Here is an 11,539-nt window from a genome sequence, read left to right on the forward strand (position 1 = left end):
TTGCAATAACAAACAATAGAATTACAAATTAGTTATAAAATAATTGAAATAGAAAATGAAATAGAAGAAGACGAACAATATAAATAAGAAAAATGACAAAAATGATAAAGAAGACAAAATAAATTAAAAAAAAAGACAAAATAGCAACAAGAAGAAAAACAACAAGAACCACAACAATAATAAGTCTTATTTCCTTGAATTTTCAGCCACGTTTCAGCACCTCAGCATCTCTAATTTGAATCTTTCCTATTTGGTGTTGAACTGGACTTGGGTGTAAATACCGACAGGCAAAGTCTGCAAGCGTTTACAGTCCTACACATGAGAAGCTTTGCATCACAGCCATCACATTTACTGGCTTCCAGTTATCAAGACAGGCCATCTGTCCTCAAACATCTCCAAAGGAACAAAACCCGAATGCAGGTGTGAGTGCATCCAAGCATTTGCCACTCACAAAGTCGGCTTGATAAGTGGGCTGCTTCCCAGGCGGAACGAAGGTAGGTCTTCAGTGACCGTCCCCTTTCGGGAGAGGAACTTTTCCGTCAGATCGAATCCTGTGAAAAGAACAACATGGGATGTTGTTAGGTCGTAGTGAGTTACTCTACATATGCAGTATTCCCTTGCCATTTCACGTCCAGGGTGCTTCGCAGATTTGTTTTTATTAATAGATTCCCATGGATAAATATGTATTTGACGGAATTACGGCGGCAACTTTCAAGGAATAGTCCGACTGGAATCAAAATATTTGGAGTGACCCAAACTAATCGTCTTATGAAAACAAGAAGAAAAACAATACATGGAACAAGTAGAATAAGACTAAAAGGAGACGAGAACACATAGAAAAAGAAACACTAATAGAACAAGAAAAAAGAAGTAATACAAGTAGAACTAGACTAACAGAGAAAAATAAGAAAAAAAACACATAGAAGAACAAGAAAGATAAATAGATGAGGAAGAAGTAATACAAGTGGAACAAGAGTAACAGAAAAATAAGAACAAGAACAAGTATAAAAGCAAGAAAAACAAATAGAACAAGAATAAGAAGAAGAACAAAACACAGAGAACAAGACAAAGAGGAACCATATAAGCAGAAGAACAAAAAAATAAATTAAAAAACAAGAACACAAAGAACAGGAGGAAGTCAAACAGATAGAAGATGGAGAACAAAAATGGAAAGAGCAAGGACAAAGAGGAAAACAAAAAGAAAGAAGATGGAGAAAACGAAACAGAACGAGCAAGGACAAGAAAAAAAAGTAAAATTAGAACAAGAAACGAAGACAAATAACAAGAAGAGTGAGAACAAGAAGAAAAACAAGAGGAAAACTAAAATGGAGAACAACAATAGAAAAAGAAAGATCAAGAAAAACAAGAACAAGAAAAAAAAGACAAGAGAACAAGAACAAGATAAATGACAAGAAGAAGAAAAACAAGAGGAAAATTAAGATGGAAAACAACAACAACAGAAAAAGCAAGAACAACAAAATCAAGAAGAACAAGAAGACAAAAACTAAAAGAACAAGAAAAAGAAAAACAAGAACAAAAAAATAAACCACAGAGAAGGACAGAAACCAAAAAGAATCAGATAAATAAGAACAGTAAGCTCTATTGCTGCTTCTCGTCTGTTAACAGTACAAGTCACGCTCCTGAGTGGCTTAACCAGAAGCACGGATTTACACTATAGATAAATGGATACAACTCACAACAATCAACTAAACACCGTGCTTGTTTGCACCATAATTATACTCCATTGCTCCTTCCCATCTTGTGTTCCCAAGTTGCGCTCATACATGGCTAGCCAGAAGCATGGACTTACACTATATATGGATGGATACAACTGTGTCATGCTCCCCCCCAAAAATCAAACAAAACACATGATGCTGTTGGTTTGAATCATTTGTCTCAGTACTACGAGTCCCAAAGTTCTTTGCGGCACTTAAATAACCCGAGTGACGGGAAACCGCAGTAATGCGCACAACTAAACGGTTGTAATTTTGAACTGTAAACTAAAATATATACATATTAGTTCCTATTTAACTGATCAACCACAAAAATCGAAGGGATAATGTACTGAAGATTTCTTATTGAATCCATACCTGTGATCTCCAGGGTTTCGTCCAAGCTATCGGAAAACCTGAGGACCTCCACGTTCAACGGGGGACAGTATTCATCTGACAATAGACAAAACTCGTTTAGAGGAAGTACTTTTATTTGATTATATCGCACGTTTCCAGGTATTTTGCTTACATTTGACTATCAAAAGAAGAAGCATTTTAGATGATGGCGATAAGTAAATAGGTACTACAATAAATTATTTTTTTTCCAAAAAAATTGTATCTTCCATAGAGAAAAACATAAAAAAACATAATTTTTTTGGGACTAGACAGTACTTCAATATTATATAAATCAATATTAATAAAAAGAGAACAAAAAATACTTGAAAATGCAAATATATTTGTCTTTGTATTATTATTCTTTTATTTGTTTATGTAAATATGTGTCAGCTGGGAGATGGGTGGGCGCCGCCGGGCTGTACATACCCAAGGCACACCACTGTGTGTATCATTTTTTCTCGTTGTACGATAAATTTGACTTCTTTTCTTTCATGATTTAAGAAACATAACACGTTTTTATTACTATTGAGTATTTGCTAATATAATATATATACAATCAAAAATACCACTGTCATGATTACCGATGCGATTCACCTGTGCCCGCTCACTTGGCGCCAACCACCACGGGTTCTGATTGGCTCCCTGTCAGTATTGAAACCCAGTCCTGTCAATCCCCTGTTGTCAGTCCGTCTGTGAATCTCTGTGTATACTAGGCAAGCCTTTTTTTGGCCCTGACTCATGCCTGTCCCGTTTTTTGCTCCTGTTTGTCTCCCGCTACGACTTGTTTTGATCCCGACCACGTCTGCTCTCCCGTCCCGGCTTACGACTCGTTTCCGACCACGTCTTGCTCTCCCAGTCCCGGCTAACGACCAGTTTTTCTGTCCCTGACACCGCCATCGCTCGCTAAGGAAGATCCACTTCCGCGTTCGGATCACAATCCGAGTACCAGAGCGACCCTTCCTCTCTCTTTCTATAGAACTTGTGGTAAACGCCACGCAAGTGGGTCCTGTTTCCGTTCTGGTCCTGACAAACACTTAAAAATCCTATTTTTATCTATGTATTTATTCAGTTCTCCATGTTATTTGTTTCCCATTTTACTAAAATGTCAATGAATTAGTATAATTTCAAATCAAGTACTTTTCTTTCATCAAGTGAGACAAATAATACTTGAAATGAGGCAAATTTGTTTTTATTTTGAAATGTCAATAATTAGTTCTTGATTTCAAATATTGTATTTACTTAAAATATAATCGTTTTTATTCCTAAAATTCATTAAACAAATAAAACTAATATTAAAAAATAATAATATTGAGTTTAAAACAAACACACTATTACTTAATATTTCAGGAAAACTTGTTTAAGGAAAGATATAGTTTAAACATTTTAAATAAATATAATACATACATATATGAAAATATAGTTACTAAGGGTAAAAAGGATCTACCGGTTGAAAAAGAAAACTTTACTTTGAAATTCTTGATATTTTTCTAACTGGAATTTAAACTACAAATAGTTTTATAATGTTTGAAGCAGACAATTAAACACAACAAGAAGATTTCAAATTTAGTGTCTGAATTGAGGATTTTTAATACTCATTTTGGTTAAAAATAACGAACAATAATAATGTATAATATTAAGACAAAAACAAAGCACTAGGACCACACAGGTATTGATATATATTTTAAAAACACACCTGTTGCTAATTATAAACAGGAAACAGGTGAGTGGGACCAAATGGTAAGAACAAAACCAGGAAGTAAAACAAACAAAAAACACTTGAAATAAACATAGACATAGTTAAATAGTAATAATAATAATAAAGAATCAAATCAAAACGTCACTCACCTGTCTCCTCATTAACAGCCATTCCAAACGTGCCTGAAGTAAAAAGTGCACTCCAAAATAAAGCGGTCCATCTTAGCAAGTGGTTCATGGCGCCTTCAAAATAAAGTGGATTCCTTAAAAACATCGAAAAAAGTCAACATACAGTTTGAGGATTCCATTTCGATTCTACTGTTTTGGTTCGAGGTCATCACTTATTTACTCTCTACAGCCACCTCTGGCCTAAACGAGAACTGCAGCTCATGTGCTAAAAACGAGTAGATCCCCTGGGAATTTTGTAAAGCAGGGTATAGAAACGTTCCAAACTACAGTACCACAGATAAACATATTAAAATGAGTACTATGTATGAATAGTATGCATGTATATGATTAAATAACATTATAAGTGAAGGAAACAGTATTTCTTTTCACTTTCGATGTGATACTTTTCTTACTTGTGTAACTTGAACTGGTACAGTGGAGTTATTGGGTGGATGCAAAGGGACAAGGAGATGGAAGATTAAAACTAAAACACATTTTAAAACGTATTCTTAGTAATCGTCCCATATGTCAATTGGTTACTGCCATAGTCCTTGGCGAGGGTAATGATACGTGTGACTTCTTCATAAATCTTAAAAATCACAAGTTTCGTTCCCATGGTTGTCATGTTTTTGCTTCTACCTTTAGCATTGCTGCAAGTCTTTGGATCTATAGTTCATGAATAGAGTACAAAAAAAATAAAGTATTGCATCGTCAACTTGCTGAGTCTTTATGGAGCACACAAAATTACTGAATGAAGAGAATGGCTTTGTGGGAAGTAATTCAGCCGATTGCATATTAGCATTTTCATGTTGCTAAGACGAAAACTAATAGCAGACCAGCATTTGATATAACATCGACCAATAGGAAGCAGACAAGAACCTTACAAAGTAACTCATTATACGCACAAACATATTTTGTGTTTTTGGCATGCAAAATACAGTGTTGATTATGTTGTACAGTGGGGGAAATACCGTAAAGAGGGGGGGGGGCACTTTAACCCAAACTGTAAAGTGAAAACACCATAAGGTGGGGTCTCTGTATTCCCGGGGTCAACAGTATTTTTGCCTTCTTAAAGCACCAGTGGATGCAAAACAATAGACAAATAAACATTAACATTTCAACCGCTGCCCCTTTAAGCAAATGTCTGAAATCCATGATTGATTCTAAGAGTGCTTTCAAGCATTCAACTGGAACATTAAATCAGGATTGTTATGACGCTTGTCAAGCTTGTGATTAAGAACCTCACATGAAAGGAATGACCCTACAAACATCGACTTTTCATTTGAATTATCATATTCATTGATATTTTTTGTCATGTTCTGTACTTTTGTACCAATCATTTTCCGTGTCCTGCATTGTCTTTCCTTTGCTTTTTTGTTCAGTTTGAGTTAGTGTTCCAAAATATCTTGTGGTTGTCTTATGTATTTGCTTAGTTGGGTTTAGTCTGTGTTCTAACATATTCTCATTTTCTTCTATGTTTTGTTCAGTTAGTTAATGATTTCACATATTATGCGTTGTTCTTCTTCCATATTATGTTTACTTAGAGTCAACATAGCGTGGGTGGTCTTTCGTCAATATTTTGTTCGAGTAAACATAATGTTTCATTGTGTCCTACATTATTTATCTTCTATGTTGTGATCAGTTTGAGATAGTGTTCAGACCAATCCTGCATTGTCTTGTATGCATGTTTTGTTCAGTTAGTTAGTGTTCCATCATATCCTAAGGTGTCTTACTTCTATATGTTGTACAGTTAGAGTGAGTGTTCTAACATATCCTGCAATGTTTTCTATGTTTTTTTCCCTTAGACTCGGTTTTCAAACATGTCCTGCTTCATTTTACTTACATTGTTTTGTTTAGTTAGCGTTCTACCATATCGTGCAAGGCTCTTCTTCTCTGTTTTGTTCTGTTAGAATACATTTTCTAACATATCCTGCATGATCTTGCGATGAGGTTTTTGTTCACGTTATGTTCAGTTAGAATTAGTGTGCCAACATATACTGAGATGTCTTTTATTCATTTTTGTTCAGTTAGCGCAAGCGAGTCTTCCAACATATCCTGCGTTGTCTCCTTTTATTTTATGTGTAGTTAGAGAGTTCCAGCATATTATGCATTGTCTCTCTTCGATGTTTGGTATAGTTATAGTGAGTGTCCCAGCATAACGTGCATTGTCTTCTATATTTTGTTTAGTTAGAGCTGTAGTTTAAACATTTCCCGTTTTGTGACTTCAAACAAATGTTCAAACATATCGTGTGTAATCTTGTGTTCAGGTTTTAGTTCAGTTAGTTACTTTTCCAACATAATCGGGGTTGTCTTGTTTTGTGTTCAGGTGTTTGTTCAGTTAGAGTTAGGGTTCCAACTTATTCTTATTGATTTCATCATCTCCTATGTCTTCTCCTTTTATGTTTTGTACATTGAGATTGTTTATAAAAAAATGTCAATAAGTTCAGAGTGCAAAGCACTTACAGTTGCAGGGTTTGTGTCCTCTGAAGGCAGATATTAGTTAATGTTCCAACACATCTTGCATTGTCTTCTTTCATGTTTTGTTTAGTTAGATCTACTTTGCGTACCTGAATGATATTTCATGCTCTCTGCATCATGGCACTCTTGTTGTTCTGTCCTCTAGTTGAAATGTTTCTTGTTTCGTCTACCTTTCATGTTTTGCTCGGTTAGAGCTGTTTGCTACTGGAAGCTAATGGAACACGTGAGTATGTTCCCTGCATCCTTGTCCTTTTGTGTTTTGTTCAGTTAGAGCCGTTCTTGCCTTACTTGTTTTGTTCATTAAGCTTTAGTTCATGTTTCTACGTTATGACGCAGGGATGTGTAGTCGAGTGTAGCTTTGACAAATTTGAATTTTAAAGACCTGAGTAAACTTGGTTGTTCAGTTCCTGTACACTATACAATATAGTTTCCTCTTTAGTACATAATACACGTATACAACGGTACCTCTACTCACAAATGTCTCTTCATAAAAAAAGTTTCAGGTTACAAAATACCTCAACAGAAAAATATTGCCTCTAGTTTTAAAGGCGTTTCAGGTACAAAAATACAGTACAGTACCTGCTGCCATTCAAAAGACATGCAGGAAAATGGACGAGGAAAAGAGAAGAGGAAGATACTTTTTCTGGCCATTAAAACAAAGCGAGAGATAATAGAAAGGTATAAAAACACAAACTGCCATTCTGGAGGAGTTTAGAGACGACAAGGATGAGGACACAGCCATCATTCAATCAGCCCAAATTGAAGACAGTGTGGTAAAATTTCATGAAGTCTCGGAATTTGTGGAAAGGAATCGCCCAGAAAAAGTGTTGACAGGTTATCATGGTGACGTATGCTTCGCCCATTCTCGACGGATTGTCAAAAGCTGGCAAAAACAGACGTCATTGGATCAGTTTTCAAGAAATACGAGGCAAAAAAAAAAAACTGCTGAGGACCAGTTAACAAAGAGGCCAGTTAAAAGGTAATTGAATATTTCTAATTTCTTCCTTTATTCTTTGTTTTTTCTACATGAAGTCCCTCTTGGTTTATGTTGATTGTGCGGTAATGTAATTTTAATATGTATTTGTTTCATGGGGGCGGCAGTTGAGTGATTAGTGCGTCCGCAGCACAGTTCTAAGGTCATGGGTTCAAGGCCAGCTACCAAACTTCCTGTGTGGAGTTTGCATGTTCTCTCCATGCTTGCGTGAGTTTCCACCCACATTCCAAAAATTGGAATTGGCCGGTCCAAGTTGTCCCTGAGCAGGTGAGTTGCCTTGCAACTGGCTAGCAAGCAGTTGAGTGTGTCCACTGCCCAAGTCGGCTGGGATGGGGCTCCAGCACCCCCGCGACCCTACTGTGGATAAGCGGTGCAGATAATGGATGGATAGATTGATTTGTTTCATGTTCTGAATCTCTTTTATATATCTATATTTTTTTAAATCATACTTTTGCAGGACTTGGAACAGATTAGCGTCTTTACATTCAAAAGGTATCCCTACTTACAACGGTTTCAGGTTACAAAGCTACTCCCAGAGTCAATTAAATTGGTAAGTAGAGGTACCACTGTACAGTACATTCGTTTAAAATTTTAACTATCGTGCTTTCACGGACATTTTTCACATGTTAGACCTGTTTCACACAAATAATATTGTAAGTGGTAGAGGTCGAAAATGCATTCAGTCTGCAAGTTACTCTTGTTTGCAGCTTTAAAATAACTCAGGAGGACTTAAGAGATTTGAGCACATTGCAGTGCAGCCTGACAGAGACGGCGTGGCACTTTCCACCCTTTGGCATGATGGCGCCGCGGGATGAAGTGACAACTTGAAGTCAAGCGTGGGACAAGTTGCACTACACAAGTAAAGTATCGCCTTGCTTGTTTGTGTCCAGGCGTTGCGTTATCCTAAACGCGGACCCTTGCGCTTATGAAACACAGACACTTGACATTTCCACATTGGCAAAGTTTTGCATTTTGCATAAATTAAACATGTTGTTGAAGTCCATCCAGCTATTGTTTATGGCTATTTTTATGAATATGAAATCCTGCGACACCTGTTCTTACATTGCTATGTCCTGAAACTAGTCCTACCAGAAATTCGCTGTCAGAAGTTTCATCGTTTTTTCTTCAGTTTTGTAGATTTTATGCAAAACAGTAAAAAAAAAACGCCCTCACCATAAGCTGAAAATGAGAAAACACAATCATGCAAGAAGACATTTTTCACCCAAACCAAAGTGCTAGAACCACAATTTTTTGCTGTCCTAGTTTCAGCAGATATCTCCTGGGATAAGTTTTTATATTTTAGTTAAGAGCTGTTTAACATAAGGTAACCTGCAGCTTTGGGTAGGGTCACTTTAACTTGATTACTTTCTATTACTTTTGGATTACTCCAATACCAAATATGCTAATAAAAGACAAAAGAAACTAAATATGAATACAAGTATGACTCACTACACGTGGTAAGCTTTCTCTCCTGGCTTTGATCTCTTTGATCTCCGGCAAAACTAACATCAAATGCGACAGAAACAAAATGAATATAAATCTAAACAGCTTGCCAACATCATTTTTGCCGTTCCATGTATTCCGTTACTCCCCAAGCCTGCACAAAATTTAGTGATTTTATTCATATTTAGTTTCTTTTGTCTTTTATTAGCATATTTGGTATTGGAGTAATCCAAAAGTAATTGAAAGTAATCAAGTTAAAGTAACCCTACCCAACCCTGGTAACCTGGATGTCAAAACTGAAAAAAAACACCCTTACCATAAGCTAAAAAGCTAAAGGGAATCATGTATTTTCCCAATTTACTTGACTGCAAACGAAACAAAAGTGACAATAATTTTCAAGTGCTAAGTACGAAAATTCATCTAAGGCAAAAAAGAGGGAAAAATGTTTCAACTTATGCTTTCTCCTTTCAATGTTTTGTTCAGTAACAGTTACGTTTCCAACATATCATTTCATTTCTCTTTATTTTGTACAGTTAGAGTCAGTGTTCCAACATAACCGTCACTTTTTGTTCAGTTTAGTTTTCGAACATGTCGTGTTTTGTCCCTCTTCTGTGTTTTGTTCGGTTAGAGTAACGTTTCAACATATCCTGCGTTGTGTTACGTTAATATTTGTTCATAGAGTGAGTGTACCAACATGTCTTTTCTCCATGCTTTGTTTATCAAGAGTTAGGGTTCCAACATTTCCTGTGTTGACTTCCATGTTTTGTTAAGTTAGAGTTAGTGTTTCAACATATCCTGGTTGTATTGTGTTTAGGTTTGTGTTTAGTTAGACCAGTTACTATTCCAGCATATCCTCATTGATCTCACCATCTCTTGTGTTTGCTCTTTTCATGTTTGGTTCACTTAGATCGAGGTTAATGTTTCAACAAATTAACATTTAAATGCACCGTTTTGGCTAAAATAATTGATACCGCAATGTATATTTAAAAAATGTCAATAATATTCAAGTGCTAAGTACGTAATTAGAGTTGCAGCGAATGTATCTAAGACAAACTTATCGTTTTTGTCTCTTTTGTGTGTTTTGTTCAGTTCGAGTAACGTTTCAACATATCCTGAAATCCTGAAACTGTCTGTGTTTTGTTTATTAAGAGTTAGGCTTCCAACGTTTACTTCGTTGTCATCCATGTTTTGTTAAGTTAGTGTTACAACATATTCTGGTTTGTTTTGGTTTTTGTTTAGTTAGACTAGTTAGTCTTCCAGTATATCCTCATTGGTCTCACCATCTCTTGTGTCTGCTTCTTTCATGTATGGTTCATTTCGATCGAGGTCTATTTTTCAACATTTTAATAAACTGTTTTGGCTAAAATAATTCATACTGCAATGCACGTTTTAAAAAGTCAGTCATTTTTAAGTACTAAGGACAGTTGCAGGGAAAGTTTTCTCTAAGGCTAAAATGTGATAAATACTACAACGTATTCCGTCTTACTTCACTGTTTTTGTACATTTAGCCTGTGTTGTCCTCTTTTATGTTTTGTTCAGTAAGAGTTACAAGATACCCTTCCTCTTGATTTATTGTGTTAAGTTAAAGGTAGTGTTCCAACATAACTGTCATTCACTTTTATGTCAGTTAGAGCAATACCGTTTTCAAACATATTGGGTTTTGTGTCCCTTCTATGTTTTGTTAGGTTTCAAAATATAATGCGTTGTGTCACATTCTTTTTAGTTCAGATAGTGTCCCAACATATCCTGTATTTGTCTTTCTTTTATGTTTAGTCCACCAAGAGTTTGTGATCAGACATTTCCTGTGTAATTCCTTCTATGTTTTGTTCAGTTAGACTTAGTGTTCCAACACACCCTGTGATTTGTTACATTGTTTTTTATTAGTGAGTTAGTGTTCAAACATATTCTGTCTTTTCTTTGGTTTGTTTTTCATTAAGAGTTAGGGTTTACCCTACATTTTCATCTATGTTTGTTTCAGTTAGAGTTAGTGTCTCAAGTTTCAACATATCCTGTGTTGTCTTGAGTCCATGTTTTTGTTCCGTTAGAGTTAGTGTTCTTATTGATTTCTCCATCTCCTATGTTTGCTCCTTTCATGTTTTGTTTATTTGGATCGAGTCATGGTTTCAACAAATGCCAATTTTAACGCACCGTTTAGGCTAAGGCAAAACTCATCCGCAACGTACGTTTAAAGCAACTAATTTTGAAGTGCTGAGTACTTACAGTTGCAGAGAAAGTTTCCTTCAAGGCAGAAATTGGGAAAAGGGTAGAAAGTGAGGAATAATCCATGCGAGATAACGATCGGTCCGCCTGCGTGTTTGAGGACTTGGAAATAAAAGTCAGGGTGGGATCGCCCACCGATCGAGCTCCTTATTAGTTACAGGCAAGTGGCCCCCTCCCACTCCTTTCTCTTGATCATTGCAGGGAAAATATAAAACCGAATATAAATTAAACAAGCGCGCAGCGCTGTCAACAAACTCAAAGCTACTAAGTGCACCCAAGTTACATTTATTTATTGAGATGTTTATTGATTTGATTATTCATTCATTCATTTTTTTGGGCGGCTTTTTAAAATAGTCATGTAGAAATAAACAAAAAGCCATTAATCACCACCCCCCCCTAAATATATTTATTATATTTCCTAACAGCAGAAATA

General features: G+C 35.9%; 1 protein-coding gene across 1 annotated transcript in view; it reads right to left on the reverse strand.

Annotated features, from left to right (window-relative positions):
- Window positions 1-11,215, reverse strand: part of col19a1 (collagen, type XIX, alpha 1) — a 223,093-nt gene extending 211,878 nt beyond the window's left edge. Inside the window, exons 1-4 of the mRNA XM_088351663.1 lie at window positions 11,107-11,215; window positions 3,954-4,066; window positions 2,091-2,165; window positions 452-551 (exon numbers count right to left, since the gene is read on the reverse strand). Of these exons, the coding sequence (XP_088207789.1) occupies window positions 452-551; window positions 2,091-2,165; window positions 3,954-4,041 (263 nt within the window). The 5' untranslated portion in view covers window positions 4,042-4,066; window positions 11,107-11,215. The remainder of the gene's footprint in view (window positions 1-451; window positions 552-2,090; window positions 2,166-3,953; window positions 4,067-11,106) is intronic.
- Window positions 11,216-11,539: the final 324 nt, after the last annotated feature.

Source organism: Urocampus carinirostris, chromosome 13 (genome assembly GCF_059441175.1).
Source record: "Urocampus carinirostris isolate Australia breed hairy pipefish chromosome 13, RoL_Ucar_1.0, whole genome shotgun sequence".
NCBI classification, from domain to species: domain Eukaryota; kingdom Metazoa; phylum Chordata; class Actinopteri; order Syngnathiformes; family Syngnathidae; genus Urocampus; species Urocampus carinirostris.